Raw genomic sequence first — 18381 nt, 5'->3', positions numbered from 1 at the left:
TTGTCCTGTTACGCCTTAAGGGAGATAAACATTACATGAACTGTGAGTGATCTCCCCTGTTACATAATTCCTGGTTCGCCCACTCCTCGGTCACTGTCAGTCTGGTCCTATCACAAGATTCATTATGACATTTTAGCACTGGACGAGAAAGTTTGATATAGTCTCCCAAATCATTATCTTTAAATTTTTTAAAACAGTGGAAGAGTGTGCTCTAAATGTGATCTATAGTAGGAAGGTACTTTCCCGGTGCTCAATATAACCTGTATTTTTGTATTGCAGCAATAGTTACATTTGTGCATTTATATGTATATATGTGCGTTTATGTATATGTGCGCATATGTATGTAAATTCTAAGTATATTACTAGGCACTGTGACCATATTATTATTATTATCGTTATTATTACCATTTATTTATATAGCGCCACTAATTCCGCAGAGCTGTACAGAGAACTCACTCACATCAGTCCCTGCCCCATTGGGGCTTACAGTCTAAATCCCCTAACATACACACACAGACCGAAAAAGACTAGGGTCAATTTTGATAGCAGCCAATTAGCCTACTAGTATGTGTTTGGAATGTGGGAGGAAACCGGAGCACCCGGAGGAAACCCACGCAAACACAGGGAGAACATACAAACTCCTCACAGATAAGACCATGGTTGGGAATCAAACTCATGACCCCAGTGCTGTGAAGCAGAAGTACTAACCACTAAGCCACCGTGCTGTTATGTGACACGAAGAACACCACTACTCTCAAAATATACACATGGGGGACACATAGTCCCAACTAATTTAAAATATACATGATTGCGAGGTCTGTCCTAGGTTTAGAAACAAAGCAAATTGATATTTTGTCCGTATACTCCTAAGTAAACTACTGTATGCTAAAATAAAGACAACCACTCTTTTTGTCAGCAGATTATCAGACTTTATGGGGGGAAAAGACACAGTCTAATTATAAACCACATTCCTTGTCAATAGGCCCTGTGCCACAACAGGCTGCCATGGCTATGTGCTCTTTCTTTTCATAGAGTGGATACCACATGCCAGGAAATAGAATTGGATCTCTAAACATCAGTCTGTTAAGCTGTCTCTTATCGCGCATAGCAAGAACCGTTTTGGTGCCGGCTGTTACTGTCCACTTTGTCGGTTCAGTGCTAATGTGTAATATTGGCTGCAGTTGTTGTTCCCTGATCTAGTAGAAACACAAAAATTAAGGGAGGCTCAGCCTGATCTCTTTAACCTGTCTGGCATCTTTCAGTCAAGAGTCCAACAAAATAAAATGCATAGAATTAATGGCTTTATTCTCCCCCAGGAGTTGTTAGACAGTATTTTTGTTTGGATAAAGAAACTGCAACCAGAGCCAGATCCTGGTTTGTTTTTTCTTAACGGAGACTGTAGCCATTTGTTTCTCTGCATTTCCTGAGCCCCAACTAGCAAAGCTGTGGATATCCCACGGCCAACACTCCTCTGGTTCGGAAGATCCATTCTCTGCTGATGCCTGTATTCCCATTTCCATAGTTCTGAGTTGTGGGGTTGTTCTACAAGTTGCATGTAGTTTGTTTCAGGAAAGAAAAAAGTCTGAAAATTTTCTTTTAAAATGTTTTATTGATAGGTTGTATCTAAGGTCCTGTATACACGGGTATTGAAAAAACAGTGCCCGATAAAAACTTAGAGAAAATCTTGTACTTTGTCCTCTGCATTGACGGAGCATTTAAAACGTGTTCTCAAAGCTTCACTGCAACATAGTTTATTATGTACTTTAATGAGCTCTCCTGTATCCATTATATTTTGCTGAGTGTTAAATTCATGAACATTGCAGGAAACGGCACACACTTGTCAGAAAGTGTGTGTGTGTACTGGTCCATTTGCTTACATTATTTTTTGGGTCGTCGTTAAAGGCCATTTAGCAGGCTTTAAGAATGCCTGGTGTGAACAAGCCAATAGTAACAAGAAGAGTGGTTGCCTTTTTTGGGAGTAGTTTTGGTTTATTGGATATTAAAGACCAAGTACTTTAACTTTGCAACTCTAAGTAACTTTACATCGGTGTGTTCAAAACAAGAAATAAGGATTTATGCTGTGCTGTATGTTAAACACACACAGAATCTTTTATAATTACATTTTTTATTACTCTGGTAAGCCTACTTTTATACAGGGGCGGATCTAGAAAAATGCTGTACCCGGTGCGAGATAGGAGGGTGCGATTTAGGCCCCGCCCCTTTCTAACATCTTAGGCTGCCGACGGCTGCACACTATGTGCAGGTCCGCCCAGCCGTGACAGGCAGGGACAGTGTGCTGCCCGGCTGCTCTGATTGTGTGTTAAACACAGTCAGAGCAGCCGGGCAGCCCCCCCCCCCCCCCCCCCTGGATCCGCCACTGCTTTTATACTATTCTACTACAGTGTGATCTAAATTGGCCTATCTAGAAGCTGAGTGGGACTTGCTCTAATGTGTACCATTTTAGTACGTTTTCCTAATAATAATGTTTTTATATTTATCGACTGCATGGAAATACACAACTATTATTGTTCAACTGCACTTGAGACCCAAAATAAAGAATTACTGTGTATTGTCAAAAATACCTTGATGTCACATTGATGTTGCTGTGTTTTTTTGTTCTATCATGAGGACATATAGCTAAGGCTACTACTTCCAGTAGTTTCATCATGATAGATCAAAACATAGTTCTTCTGCTCTTCACCGAGGGGAAGGCTGGCACATTTTGGCTTGGAGCTAGCAAATGGCTCTGGTGCAGCAGCATAACCCCACAAAATGCAATCACAGGCAGGGTCCTCTCCACCCTATGTCTCATTTTCATCTACCTCGTACGTTCCTAATGTCATGTCTTATGCTGAATTTTTTGCTGTTTACTCACACCCATAACACTATCCATGCTAGCTGTAATTGTTATCCATGTTTGTGATATGATGCTTAATTATATTACTTCATCTCTTATTATGTTTATTTTATACATATGTCATATCTGTACAATTGTCGGTGCTACGGAATCTGTGATGTCCTATAGGTAAACGCAGGTGATGATCTTGAGATCATGGGAAGGAATGCAGATGTAGCTACCCTTTATAATCCAGTAACGGTCTCCTCCTGCATCCTGTACGATTATCAGGGTTAATCCGATTTCCTCTCCTGAAGTCTTGTGGTGAATAAACAGTCACAAAGGTGCTATTAGCATTTACTGTGCGTTTCGTTTACACTAATAGCAGCCTAGTAAAATGCACCATCCTTTTCCTAGTGACAGGCATCTTCTGTAACAACAAAAGCAGCCTGGGGTATGGTTGGTGTCTTTGCCAACACTATCCAGTCTCTATCATGCTCAAGGTTTAAGAAGTTTCGGATACATTTTATAAAACTTGATAGTAAACTAATAACAATGTAATACTGTAACATCTCTTTCTTGTTGTAGACTCTGAAGCGGCAGAGCTCCCTTGCTCTGCTCTTTTTTAATAGTATTCTCACTCACGGAGACCTTAGGAACAATAAACTGAACCAGCTGGCTGTTAACCTGTGGAACCTGGCTCAGAAACATGGCTTTGCGGACACAAAAACCATGGTAAGGAAAGCCATATAGGGTGGGTTATGGTATAGTCTATTTGAGTAATGTCTTATTGTCGGTAATACTGAATAAATGAAAATTAATGACTCACTACAGGCTACTGTCTACACTAATCCCTTACCGCAATATTGTACTCTTGCTGGGGGCTTAACTAAGGGGATTTGTAACCTCCTATATGTGGCTTATTAGCTCTTGAGGAACTACAAGTACCGTCAATCCCTGCTATCATTTGTATAGCACAACATTTTTCAATTAATGCTTTAAAGAACCAGTAAAACATGAACAAGCTTTATGTACATTCAGATATTTACTTTGTATTATTTACAAGTAAATAATCTCTCTCTCTTTTTGAGCATAAGTGCTATTTTTATTATGTTGTTGAATGCAGATATAATGAATGACATTTGATCTCTGCATATATAAAACTCCTGGCTCCAGCGTGTAATCATTTGTATTGTAAAGTGGTTTAATCCTTTTCCTAACTGACTTGATTACTGTTTACATACCAGCGAGAGTTAGGAGGCCTGCTCTGCTACAGAAGTTCCAGTAGATTTTCTAAAATTTAAGCTGAGATGGAATTGTTATCAATGACGACTGAGTACAGTATATTTCAATGCTTGGCAAGCCCTTACATTGTTTGTCTTGTCTGACCTTTAATGTAATCCTGTCCCTTTAAAGTCGAGATTTGCTACCTATGAAGTATGTTTATGGTCGGAGTCACTATATATGGGTAACATTCTATTAAGAAGGGAGATTCAGTAGGTATTCTTTATTTTATAAATAAAAATGCCCCACAGAGAGAAGAATTAGTGTTACGTACAAACCATTCCTTTTCATATTAACACATTGCCCATTCGATTTTAACTTATTTGATATTTTAAAGACTCCACAAGCTCAAAAATATTTGTCTTAACTATGCCTAGTACAGGAAATGCATCGATATTAGTGTCATGTTCTCTTTATCTACGGACTATAATGAAAACGATGATTGCCCCTCAAACTGCAATATCTGGTAACTGGTCCGATATTGCAGCATGTGACCTCAAAATTAAACTGATGGGGTCATTATTGGAGATGTTGGTAAATCTGGACCACAATGATAAACCCCAGTGATGCAGGATTTGATCCACAACTCTAGTTCAGCATCCAGATCTCCTCCAGCTTTTCCTGTTCTAGTATTTTTGGTTTGTCTGGCCAGGCCATGCCCCACTTCTACACTGTTGTATACTGAGAGGATTATCATGCTTAGTAGGTAAAGGTATTATATAACAGAATTGAAAACCATAGCTTCTTCATGCGTGGTAAGTTTTGAGAGCAGTCTTAGTAACAACTTTATATAAGCTAGGTTAGGTCCTGCAACAGGAATACTATTAATCATTCCTCTATGCAAGAAAAAAATATAGTGACTGCGCTCTTATTGGGCAAAAAACAATAACGGTCGCATTCCTTGTACATAAAACTGGTTGATATTTTATTCATATAAACTATAATAAATAAGTATAAAAAAAATTGTTATAACCACAATGTTCAACACATTAAAACCAATACTTAAAAAAAAACTGTCTCAAAAGAAAGATCTTCCTTATATGCAGAATGTAACAATGTCCACATCAAGTAACTTCAATTGTGAGTACTTAGAGCAGCATGAATGATTCACAGGTGATTGTAACTGAATATTGTCGTGCTCGATGAAAACCCTGTCTTTCATTAGATCCTCAGTGCTAGTGTTAAATGCGTCCCGAACAGATGATATAAGCAGTTACAATCACGTCATCTCCAATGCGAGCGAAAAATGCAGCTGATAGTTCTTTAACAAGTGTCTGATTGAGTAAAGCCTCGGAGGTAAATGAGAAGCTTTTCTCTTCGTGAATTAGTGCTCGTAGTGTACGTTACCTACAGCTGGGCAATGCTGAATATTCAGAAGCAATACTCCTAAGCTCTCAAGTGTTCAATAGTGACATTTCCATCATACGTGACCGGATGACATCGGGATTGTAGGCACTGGTTAGCTAACTGGCAGGGGACCCTCTTCAATCAAAAATAATAGTACTATTCAAAGGAGTAAACAGGCATATGGACCTTGACGCAGTTCAGTACTATATGCACTTTCATCAGAATGATCAATAAAAGAAAGGAGAACTGTAGTCTCCTATCTTTACCAAAGACCTTCTTTTTCCCTAACTGATAGGGTTGTTATCGGTGTAAGAGCAGGAAAATAAATGGACTGTAGGTGTCCTAGGGATGGGCCCTCCACGGCTGGTTTTGTTGGGACTGATGAAGGCACTTGTGTAGGAAATGCATGTACACTTCTTTTTCCACGAACACCGAACACTTTCACTTTGGCATAATGAGCATGATCGTCCAATGCTTTTTTATATGATTACCTGGACACTTATTTTTATAAATATGCCCAATTGGGCACTGTTTTAGAGAGTATTAGATGATTCACTAACGCCTGAATCAGACTTGTGTGCATATATTTGTACCACATATCTAACTCTATGGAATTATATTTTTCTTAATTAGGTAAAAACTTTGGAATACATCAAGAAAAGAAGTAAACAACCTGACTCCAATCACTTGAGTGACCTGGCAAACAGACTGCCCCTGCAGTCTAGAACCTGATGAGATATGAAGTGTCTGCTTATTGAAGACTTACAGTGCTGTACCTGCCTACGTTACAATCCCAGATGAAAGACTGAATCGGCCTGATTGATTTTAGTCCCCCTGAGAATCCAGTCTGGTAGCTCTAATGTACTGTATATATTTATATAACACATTTTTAAGGCTGCCTGTCTTCTAACTCCTCTATGTATCCTGCTCGTAAGCCTGGGGAGAGGTTTGTAAAGCAGACAGATTGTTATACTGTTAGTGAGGATGCAGCCACCCCGATCACTGCTTACCATTAGCTACACATGTAGCTCACTCTGGCCCATGTCCATACATTAGAGTGGTTCTCACTTTAATACACATTTCATTTGTAAGTAGTTGAATACTTTCTGCTGCCTTTTGGATGCACAATTATAACATTAGGAAGTAGTTTCATGATTTACATTTTACTTGCCTATAAGTAAAATACCGTTCCTGCAATCCATTTATTATACATGAGAAATGAATCCATCACTGTTTATTACAAAGTTATTACAAGTCGCTGAAGAGTATAAATGCAGATTCAGGCTTGTGATATTGCTATATAATCTAAATTAAAGGGTACCTTATTCCTTAGAATGCCTTTATTATAACAGTGTTACCCTGGGATATGGAAGCAATCATGTCACATCTCTGATTCTAACAATATAATGCGGATTATTACATTATAATACACAAGTGATGTTTAATATATGGAGAAACTCCTGTAAATAATATTGGTATAAACAGTGCGTTCTGATGTCATCAGTCTACATTAGGAAAACCTGGAAGTGCAATATATGAACATTACTAGATAATATGTAGTTTAACTTGTATGTACACCATTCCTTAAGTATTAAGTGTCTGAACATGGCAAAATAAAGTGTCTTCATTTCAAATGTGTTTATTGTCTTTAATTCATTTCATCTTAATGACAGTGTCTCATTTTGGTGTCTTGACAATCTAATCCAGTTCTCCCCTTGATCGAGTTCTGTGCACCTGACCTCCAATCGGTTTAAGTGCCCCCCAGGTGGTAGTAACGTTTACGAGGTAGCTCTGTAGCGGGAACCACCCAAATCCCAGGTCCCTCACTGATCTACCTGTCACTGGGAGTTTGTACAACTGTTCCACCTCTACTAGACTTCTAATTAATATTATCTAAATACATAAAAGCCATGGTTTTATCAACCAGTAGGGTTATTACAGCACAGTACAACCCATGTTGGTTTTACTTATTCTTTTTAGCTTTCTATGCTATGGTTATTGCCTAAATGTGTATATATTCATTATATAATTACCCTCAGTGTACACTTCCTCAATAGGCTGCTGCCTTAGTCTGTATGCCTTCCCTATAATTCTGTCTTCTAGAACGGTAACACACCTCCTCTTCACTTTGAGAGAATATTTCTCTTAAAAGAAATGGTTGCTTACGGAAGCATATTTTTTAGATAAATATAAAACGTGTACATTAAGATATTTCCCATGTAGCAATGTTTTAACATAACCTGTGCAGTACTCCAGGTGTATATCCAGTTGAAATGCATTGAACGAAGGCAGTTGGCAACAATGCATTTACTTCATAAAACCTATTCAAAATGCTATCAGCACTGTATAAAGAAACAATACTGGAACTATTTTTTGTAAATTGGTTTCATACGTCTTAGAAAAAAAACACATGTAAACTGAATAGGTGGGTATAGACCTTTCCTGTCTTATTGCTAGGAAAAGACAGGAAGCTTTTGGAGCAAACTCCCTGATAATAGAGTAATATTTTTCAATTATGTAGAAAGGACATCTAGAACTTTTAATATCTAGTCATTGGATCGGACATTATATTGCATTGATTTGTAGTTTGAGTCACTTTAAAGGACAACTGTATCTAAAGTGCCCTATCTTTTTGAAGGTTTACTACTGGAATGCGGCTGCAGCTCTAGTAGTGTTCTAGCAGCAAGGGGTGAAGTGAGATATCAACACTATTCCTCTTCAAGCTAAAGATGCATTCACTACATTCATACTGAGCTGGGAGTGTGAATTTCCTTCAATCTTTCAAGTCCATCGTCTTTTTTTTCAGGGGTTATTGTGCAAATATAACCTCTAGCCTGTGTCTAGATGCCTTTGCTGTATACAGTCTCTAGTAGATTGTACATATCACCTGTCCTGCAGTTCCTGTCATCTTCGGGGAGCTGGTCACAGTGATTCCTCTGTCTATGCCCGGTCCCTTCTGCCATAACCTCTTCCCAACATCATCTGACTTGGAACAGATTAGCATGAAAAGCAATCTGCACAACTCAGTTGAAACCCAATGATGTCAGGATCTCGCAGCAGTGCTGCCCCTTATTTAATGATGTGTCTCTAGAACAAGCTATTTCAAATACACCTCTTTCACAAAGTAAGCACAGTAGGCAAACAAATGACAGTAAAAGTATAAAATAAGAGAAGTACATGCCACTAATGCTAACTTGCAGTGGTTTTCTTTGCAAATGTAAAGTAATTTGTCTTTATTTCTGCTGCGCAATATTTATGGCTTAAATTTACAATACATATAAAACAAGTGTAAATAAAAAAATTGGCAAATATTAATCTGGCAACGAATAACACTATACATATATAAACTCTCTAAACTAATGTCTTCTGAGTCCCACATGGTTCCAGAGAACTGAACTTTCAACTTTCTACTTTATTGTCTTGGTAATTTGCAAATGAAGTATCCAATCTCCACCTCTAGAAGGTTCAGTCTGCATTTTCTAACGCAGCACAAACTACCTGACATGTCTTTTAGTAGTTTCCCTCTGCATATATTATGACATTATATTGGTTTCCCTTACATCTCTGCTGTATATGAGCCTTTAGATAAACTAATAATCTAGAATTATAATTATAGTCTAGATTTAAATAGAGTCCATGTCAACCTAGTCTTCGAATTTCACCGATCTAGACACTGTTTTGTCAATATAAAACTTTTTATTCTGGACAGGTTGGCACCCTAAGCCAATTCCTCTGTTCTGTTTCCAGGTAAGAGCTTTATCGAACTCTGCTAGCAGGTTCCTTTCTAGAGCCCGCTCCTCTTGCTTTCCTAGAGCCATATTGACTTTTTCCTGGCTTGAAGTTGATGGTGGAGTTGCTTGGTTCTCCTTCTTGAAGCCTCCCAAAAGTCTAAAGAACTTTGTTTGCTGGTCTGAGCTTTGAAATGAAGCAGTGTCCCACTGTCCAAATGTGGTTACCTATGGAGAAAACAATATATTTTATGTCAGTAACTGAATAAGTGACCATAAAATAAATTTTATATATATATATATATAATTATTGAAACCTCCGCCCACAAGTAGAGCTTCTTATTTGTGTTGGGTATACAGGCTGACTTCAACCCTCAGCTCTACATTCAGGCTTTGCCATATAACACTATACTGTCATTAGAGAACTGCTCAACTCATGAATAAGGTAGTGGTAAATGGACTAGACCAGGCCTGCCAACCTGTGGCTCTCCAGGTGTTGTGAAACTACAAGTCCCAGCATATCTTGCTAGCCATCTACTGGCAAAGCATGCTGGGACTTGTGGTTTCACAACACCTGGACTAGACCAACATGCTAACAGCTGTTTCATGTTACCAAGTCACCAAATCAAATTTTGAAAATAAGTGACTTGTGTTTTTTCCCCCCCAAGATTTCAAGACCATTTTTGTCTCAGAGAACGTACACTATAATTAAACATTTACACTGTACTAATACCTAGTCAAAGCCACTGCGCTGTTAACGGAGGCTTCCAGTGCCATCTTTCATGTTTCCAGACACCAAATGTTAGCTGGATGTCACTTGGGTGTTCGGAATACCTGTGACACTAAAACTTCTGGTTTTACTGATCCTGATATAACCATGCTAGGTCATCTGGTACCCATTACCTGGCCATGCTAAAGTCACTTGAACATTTTGTCTTGCCCATTCTACTTCTCAGTCGTGCACAGACACATTTAATTATCACCTGCTTGAAATAACATTGCTGACATTTGATACACAATGGACAACTGTGTCTATGTATCTCCTCTGGATATTTTAAAGTGCTGTAGCTTTCCTTGCCATATTCGCATTCTACTTTGTGGGAGATCATTGGGTGTAAATAACAAAAGCTTTTTCAGTTCTACATTTTTCATACTTTTCAGAGGTGTTATTAACTCAATGTTGCCCTGGAGCACATAATTACCACATTTCAATGTCTGCTTTTGCAAGATAACTACATGCAATTACTCTCACAGCAAACACAGCACTTCTACCCTGCTCTTCCCAAAGCCCAAATAATTACCCTGCCTAACTTCAGTCTGCGGACGGCTAATAATCGGGTTCAAATTGCTGCAATCCTTCAGCAACTTGTCACATTTTAATGCTTTTCCAACCAAAATGAAATTTACATTTTCATTGATACTATAAGATGAAAGAAAGATCAGTTTAGTTCTTCATTTACATTAGAATTACTCTCTTTTTTTTTTTCTTGACTTGAACACAGATTGTCTAAGTGCTGACTTGCTGCAGATCTCTTGGCTTTAGCCTGAGTCTGCAATTAAACTGAATTCTGGGATTTTGTGTCTATAGAGGTTGCAGTGGGATGACAGAGGTGCTGGGTTCTTAAACGTGTTCACAATGTCCGGCTGTAGGTCTTTAAAATGAGTTGCTCCTGGCTATGTTGCTATAATTTCCATCTTTGGCCCTTGTGCAGTTTTAAGTACAACCCATCATCTGTAGTCAGTCGAGCCGTGAATAATAAACAGCGAGATGTCAAAAATGGACACCCCTTCCACATCACCTTCCTCTACCTGTACATGAGACCACCACACTGAAGGCTGTAATATTACAGGAAACAAATACATTTTCCAGGTGTGCGTACAGTGTGGTATTAGGGCAGTGTTGGCTAACCTGTGACACTCCAGGTGTTGTAAAATTACAATTCCCAGCATGCTTTGCCAATATATAGTAGCTTATTGCTGGAAGGGTATGCTGGGAGTTGTAGTTTCACAAACACCAGGAGTGTCACAGGTTAGCCAACACTGTATTAGGGGGTGGGTTGGGATTGCTGCCTCCAGAAATGGGCCCTTCGGGTTTGATCCCCACCCCTCTGCTCACTTCAGGGTATATGTAGTTTGGCGTCTGACAACCTGCTGATAAAACATGCAGATAAATTGAAAACAAAACAAGAAAAAAAGCCCACACGGAATTCCCTGTACAACCTTAGTCTTCCCAGACTCTCTGTCAATATCTTCCTGCAGGGTCACTCGCCGTACCTTCAAAAGAAACCAAATATTCACCATCAATCGTCATTGTGGAGTAACATCAAATCCTACAAGTCTTATATTCAGAGGGTGCTAGCACAACAGTCAAAATTACAGAGATATAAAAGAAGGTAAACATTAATGTTACATGCAACCTATCTTTATCTAATGATTAGAGCTGCCATGACACCCACCATCTCTAAAGTGTGCGCATGCAAATTCTTCAGCAGTTACTGGGCAGTGACCTGACACTCTCAGAAATAGGGCAGCAGCCAGTGAACATCATTTGGTGACTAAAAGGAGCTGTTTAGCCTTTTAAATAAAGGTAAAATGGTTCAAACTACTGCAAATTATTTATTTTAGTTCCACTTTAAAACATACCCATTTACTTATGTATAGTGGAGGAAGCCATTTTGTAGGCAGAACCAGTATCCATGAGTATGCGGCCTACTAATTCACTAGGAACAAAATGACTGGCGCCTCAGTGACATCACTAATTCCAACTAATGGTTCAGCCCACAAGATGGCTGCCTCCACTGTATGTAGGTAATGGCTCCACTTTAACTGCATCTACTTATGTTTTACAAACATATATTTACCATATCCACGTGCCTTTCATCAGAATTCCCTGCCTTTTCCGACACAAACTGGACATCCGTGTTCGCCTGCTATATCATAAACAAGTGTAGCGTTAGTACCGTTTATATAGCTTTATATAAGCACCTACTCTGTAGGTAAAGGGTAAACTAATGCTGACATTTATTGTGTATACCTAACTGCACATACGAACTGTTTTAATGCATGCTTTGATTTTGCAGGTTCTAATCTTCTGATTTGGTTACTGACATAGTTATTGTGTATTGCTGATGATAATATATACCTTCATTTTAAGTTCAAGCAAAAGGATAAAATTATTTTGACTTGTCTTATCTACAACACTAATTCAAACATGTAGCATCAATTAACAATACTATATTTTGGCTTCTCATTTAAACATTTGTTTATATGGGACATTCAGTTACCTTAAATATTGATTTTTTTTTCTTATTTCTAAGGGATTTTTGCCTTATTAATATGATCAATAACTATTATTATCATCAAGATGGAAATGTGAGTGGTGTGATGAGTACATATAGACAGAGCGATAAATCAGGTGACAGTAATAGCGGTGTCCTGTGTAAGCAAACACAAAGGTAACTAAGAATTTATAGTGTGCTAGTCCTGTCATCCTCTTTCCTTATTATCTTAGGTACTTTTGGACTATGCTCACCTGACGCCTTTTAAAAACTCTGGGCAGGATGGCATGATATCAACACTAAGGGCTAGATTTACTAAACTGCGGGATTGAAAAAGTGGAGATGTTGCCTGTAGAAACCAATCAGATTCTAGCTGTCATTTATTTAGTACAGTCTACAAAATGACAGATAGAATATGATTGGTTGCTATAGGCAACATCTCCACTTTCTCAAACCCGCAGATTCCTAAGTCTGGTACTTACAGATAAGTGAATGTAAATAGACTGTCAATGACAAAGACAGACAGACATTAAAAATAAAGGATTCAAGAACCTTATTCAGGATAAAAGCCACTGTTGTAGTTCTTACAGGCCATGTGCAGTCTAGTAGTGTCACTAAAATGTTGTATGTTTACTCTACTTACTCTGCTTCTTAATAAGGGACTAAAATTGGACTAATAGGTTACAATACATTTGCAGGTGGTTGGAAACCATGTCCAATGGTCACTCAGTAACGGGCTCTATTGATGTAATTGGTAACATACATGCTTTATCAAGTTCGTTAAGAGGGTTTTAGTCTGCACTAATGGATGCTCTTCCTCCCCTTTCTTTTTTTTCTTCTTTTTAGGAACATCAGTTGTCTCCTCATTTGAACTATGCTCCTCATCTGCATTCTTTATCTTCTCAACCTTCTTCCTCTTCCTCTTTGGCTGCTTTTTATTAGCATTTAGAGTCTGGACTGTCCCAGCCAGCGGCACACTGCTTTCTTTTCCTTTCTTGGTTTTCTTTCTCTTTTTGATGACCATACCAGTGTCCTCACAATTTCCTTTCAGATCCTCATCGGATTCTCTGTCTCTCGTCTTTTGGACATCTTCTTGGAAATGACCAGGTCCTAGCGTCTCATCGTGAGATGAGGCATCTTCTGTAGCAGGATCTTTAGACAACACAGAAAGATGGATGCTATGATCATCAATGGCTGCATCTTCCTTGTTCAAGGAAGAGAACTTCTTTTTCTTTTTCACTTCTACAATTCCTGGCACCTCGAAGTCTACGGCTGGAGCACCTGCATCTTCTACCGGCAATGGAACAAATTTAACTTTCTTTTTCTTTTGAACTTTTGAGACATCAATGACAACATTTCCATTGTCTGTTGCTTCAACATCAACATTGCTTTTGTCAGGCTGAGATTTCATCTTCTTTTTCTTGTTTTTCTTTACTTTTGAAGTTATATTGTCGCTGTATAAACAGATCACTTCTTTCTCTGTTTCATTCTTCTCAACCAAAGGTAAAGTACCAGCAATTGTCTTATGTTTGGGGATGCTGCTGTCCTTCTCTGAATATTTCTCTGTTCCCTTTTTCTTCTTTTTTCTGACAATCTTAGCCTCAGGTACACATGTACTGTTATTCTCACTTACAGTGTTACTTTTGGGGAAATTAGTCATTTCTAAATATAAGTTATTGCCTTTATCTGCTCGGACAGTTTCCTTACATCTTGGTAAACAAGAATCATCTTCCTCAAAGACCGTTTTCTTTTGCTTCTTTTTCTTTTTGGGGATGTTGTCATTAGTTTTGGGGTCACACGATTCAATATCTTCATCTTGGACTTTTCTTTTCTTTTTGGGGATGTTGTCATTAGGTTTTGGGTCACACGATTCAATATCTTCATCTTGGACCTTTTTTTTCTTTTTGGGGATGTTGTCATTAGGTTTGGGGTCACACGATTCAATATCTTCATCTTGGACCTTTTTCTTTTTGGGGATGTTGTCATTAGGTTTTGGGTCACACGATTCAATATCTTCATCTTGGACCTTTTGCTGCTTCTTCTTTTTGGGGATGTTGTCATTAGGCTTGGGGTCACACGATTCAATATCTTCATCTTGGACCTTTTGCTTCTTCTTCTTTTTGGGGATGTTGTCATTAGGCTTGGGGTCACACGATTCAATATCTTCATCTTGGACCTTTTTCTTTTTTTTCTTTTTGGGGATGTCGTCAGTAGGTTTGAGGTCAAATGATTCAATATTTTTATCTAAGACCTTTTTCTTTTTTTTCTTTTTAGGGATGTTGTTATTAATTTTGGGGTCACACGATTCATGGACCTTTTTTTTCGTTTTGGGGATGTTGTCATTAGGCTTAGGGTCACACGATTCAATATCTTCATCTTGGACCTTTTTCTTTTTTTTCTTTTTGCGGATGTCGTCATTCGTTTTGGGGTCACACGATTCAATATCTTCATCAAAGTCTTTTTTTGTTTTAGAAACATCATCAATAGTTTCGGGGTCACATGGCACAATATGTTTATTTAAGACCGTTTTCTTCTTTTTAGAGTCACGTAATATAATATCTTCATCTAATAAAGTTTTCTCTTTTTTCTTTCTGGGAACATTGTTATTTTTGTGGTCACATGACACGATATCTTCATCTAAGACATTTTTCTTCTTTTTGCGGACAATCACGTCGCTTTCTGTATCATGTGAAGATATGGCATCCTCTTGAGCTTTCTTTTTATGTTTTTTTTTTGCATAGTCTTCATTATTATTGCAGTGTGATCCCACCATTAATCTTTCACCAGTCTTGCAATCATACTGTTTACTACTCTTTTTTGTTTTCTTTTTGCCCGTTGGTGCAGATTCCTCAACATGGCTTGTCATTACTCTACAAGACATTATGGTGAATTTATTAACAAAAACAACAAAAACTTTTCACATCATTATTGAAGATAAACATGTACACAGGGTCTTCTGAACACAGTAAGCGTAGAAGGAGGGCACCACGCTACCAGAGCACCCCACGCTAACAAAGGTATATTTAGTTACACATTATGCTATCTGAATATAAGATTATAGGAAGTATTTCAACTTGAGGTCTATCTTTAGGTAGTACAGATATTGGAGACATATATATAGATTTCCATCAATGTTTTTATTTTCATCTACGATGATCTACATGAAAGTTAGCTATATATGCAAAGTCAACCATATGAACATCATCACAAGACACCAACAAACCTTTAACAACGCCAAATGAGCAATGACAGAATTGCAAAATGCAAAGAAATGTGACTATGGAGGGCTGGAATATATGTGGTTTAAGGAAATGGTTTAGACATTTCTATACATCCTCTTGGACACTCGTCAGTCTAAATTTAACTACATGACTGTAATGCAATCATATGCAATTGTTCCACCTGCATAGATCAGTCTGGATAGACAAGACTAATAAATACACTTGTTAATCTCCCTAGATTACTCTATTACCACCCTCTACACAGCCAACACAAGACAACAACCCTCTGACCAACACTGCCACACACACAGCCCACTCAGTACTTTTACCTTTGCATTTTAGCTGGTCCATTGTGCAATATGATGTAGCACATGCCCTTGTGTTTCTAACTCCCATTGTCCTATAGATTGTAAGCTTGCGAGCAGGGTTCTCTTACCTCTCTGTCTGTAGGTATTACCCAGTATTGTCTTATTAATGTTTGTTCCCAATTGTAAAGTGCTACGGAATTTGCTGGCGCTATATAAATAAATGTTGATGATGATGATAGGAACGCTATAATAAACCTGCCTTTGTGTTCCTGTTGCCTATTTGTCCTCCTGTGCAATCTTACCTAAACTATATTATCTGCTTATAGTCGCTGACATTTAAGTGCTCTCTGTGACCAATGAGCGCACACATAACATCAGGTGCTCTCTATTTAATCCCACTTTTCAGACTATTCTCTGGTGCCTGAGCAATAGGTTGGGTCAGCATCTGTTCTACCTAAGCATTCTGTCTGATACTGACCAGTTATCAACTTCGCCTGGGGCGAGAAAGGCAAATGCCGCCCCCCTAGCCCTCAATTTTAACCAAATGTACCTAAAATATCCCTAAATTGCACCCCTCTTCAGCATTGCGCCCCGGGTTACGGCCCTGTCCTAGGGTGACTGCTGGCACTTTAGCCTCACAAGTGAAAAATAATGTGGAAAGTGTAATTGAGTCCTCTGACTGGTCGAAGGGACCAATCAGATGGCAGTGCAGCTTTGACCACCCTTACAGTACAGAATGGTGATGGTAAAAAGTTGCATTAACAAACATTTTATTTTAAGAACCAGGTCAAAAACTCAAACTGAATTGCCTGAAATGTCCAGATTAGTGCTGCCCCTGAGTGCTTAATGTAAGCAGACACACAAGGGTGATCCATTTAAGTGTTAAGGTAAGCAATCTGGAGCTTGGCAGGTGTTGTTGAACTACAAGTCCAAGCAGTCCCTGCCAGTGAAGGCATCATGAGACATGTAGTTCCAGAACAGCTGGAAGGCTTAGTTTGCTGAGGATTATGAAGTGTATGTGAATTACTCTTCCAGTTATTGGTTATAACACGATGAGTTATTACTAACACCCAGTGGGTGCACATGTACATTAGGAAATACCTGCAGTGTCAGTGTGAGCACAGCTTCCCCACGTGTTCCTTCTCATTACCCGGATATCAGACTCCGCACGGCAACGCGTGGGATTGTGGGTAATACTATTTGTGTACACGTTACTATGACAACCACTGGCCCGGCTATGGCAGCGGGATGCACAGCAGAGGCCATGCCCAGCAGCCTGTGGCAGCAGATCTGTGAAGGTACCAGTCACCTGTTCTTCTCAGGGGCACTAGAGGGTCCATGTAACTGCATTACTGACATTCAGCCATAAGTCTGGAACTGCTAGGAGAGTGTCCGCCCAAGACATTGTACAGGACCTGACTATGGCCACATAGGGGCTGCATGTAGCTTAGGCAGAAGTCACTAAGATAAGACAGATGTATTACGGTCGGTGCGCCCAATCTTCATATAAAACGCATGGATTTTGACATGGGGTATTACGCCAACTTATTACTCTGCACAGTGCATTGATGGGATCATTATACATATAATAAAAATATAAATATAATCATTATACATAGAGGGTAACGATTATCTGTCTATCCTGCACTTATATATAATTTGGAAATGACTCATGTGGGATAGTGTTTTGAACCTTCATTGGTCACCAAACTCCCCACAAAACTGTGCTTACCATATTTTAGGGACTGATGGCAAAGCACTATTATAGACCTGCACATTGTACTTCCCAGGGACCCCATTAGTTCATCACTACTTGTCACCACAACACTTTTTGTACCTGACAGATGGGGAAATTAACCTCACAAGTGAAAAATATTATTCACACCATGAATTTTCTCGAACTGGATATTGGTTAAAATTAATTCTTAGGTGGAGTTAAGGGTGCAGAGCTACATATCCTTGTTTTTCTTTAACTGGCAGGTTAAGAACATTTTAAGCATGCATCTGATTTCTTAGCTATCCACATAGAATTCAGCATCTCCTTTTCACGATCTTTCTGGAGGGCAGACAAGTATGGCTTCCAGACGCACATGGACTTCCAGCTCACAGATGTCATTTAATGACAGGGGGTGAGGGGTTAATTTTACAATGCACTCAGCATGTTGAGCTCAGAGGGGCATTCCAAAGCCTCTCTGTTCATTATACCCTGTGACAGATGACTGTGGTTTCCATGGTAGTCACATGACACTGCAAACCATGCAAAATTCTAATCTATCAATAGTCACCTAAAGAAAAAAAACAAGGTAAAATGGTAATTAGTTCAGTATTCTCTTATAGCCTGCCACAGTGATTTATGTTAAACACAAGGCACTGGGGAGC

The 18381-nt window shown here is 38.8% G+C and overlaps 3 protein-coding genes across 6 annotated transcripts in view; 2 read left to right on the top strand and 1 right to left on the bottom strand.

The window, feature by feature from the left end:
* The window catches only part of VPS35L (VPS35 endosomal protein sorting factor like), a 56892-nt gene extending 49791 nt beyond the window's left edge, over positions 1-7101 (top strand). The window contains exons 30-31 of the mRNA XM_075179736.1: positions 3425-3571; positions 6101-7101. Of these exons, the coding sequence (XP_075035837.1) occupies positions 3425-3571; positions 6101-6199 (246 nt within the window). The 3' untranslated portion in view covers positions 6200-7101. The remainder of the gene's footprint in view (positions 1-3424; positions 3572-6100) is intronic.
* A 1584-nt stretch (positions 7102-8685) lies between these two features.
* On the bottom strand, positions 8686-17175 carry KNOP1 (lysine rich nucleolar protein 1). 4 transcript variants are annotated; one of them, XM_075179734.1, is made up of 6 exons: positions 17104-17175; positions 14500-15343; positions 13237-14433; positions 12057-12125; positions 11416-11469; positions 8686-9423 (listed from the first exon to the last, which is right to left on the bottom strand). In XM_075179734.1, exons 2-6 carry the CDS (start codon positions 15337-15339, stop codon positions 9112-9114), a joined length of 2472 nt encoding a protein of 823 aa, XP_075035835.1. In that variant the 5' UTR covers positions 15340-15343; positions 17104-17175; the 3' UTR covers positions 8686-9111. The 4 variants fall into 4 exon arrangements, with proteins under 4 accessions (XP_075035835.1, XP_075035836.1, XP_075035833.1 ...); XM_075179735.1 differs by having other exon boundaries at positions 13237-14649; positions 14788-15343; XM_075179732.1 differs by having other exon boundaries at positions 13237-15343.
* Positions 17176-17186: 11 nt separating this feature from the next.
* IQCK (IQ motif containing K) overlaps positions 17187-18381 on the top strand; it is a 78898-nt gene continuing 77703 nt past the window's right edge. Inside the window, exon 1 of the mRNA XM_075179731.1 lies at positions 17187-17300. Within this exon, the coding sequence (XP_075035832.1) occupies positions 17219-17300 (82 nt within the window). The 5' untranslated portion in view covers positions 17187-17218. The remainder of the gene's footprint in view (positions 17301-18381) is intronic.

This window comes from Mixophyes fleayi, chromosome 7 (assembly GCF_038048845.1).
Source record: "Mixophyes fleayi isolate aMixFle1 chromosome 7, aMixFle1.hap1, whole genome shotgun sequence".
In the NCBI taxonomy this organism is placed as follows: Eukaryota; Metazoa; Chordata; class Amphibia; order Anura; family Limnodynastidae; genus Mixophyes; species Mixophyes fleayi.
The sequence above is the reverse complement of the archived record's forward strand: the minus strand, read 5'-3'. Positions and strand labels throughout refer to the sequence as shown.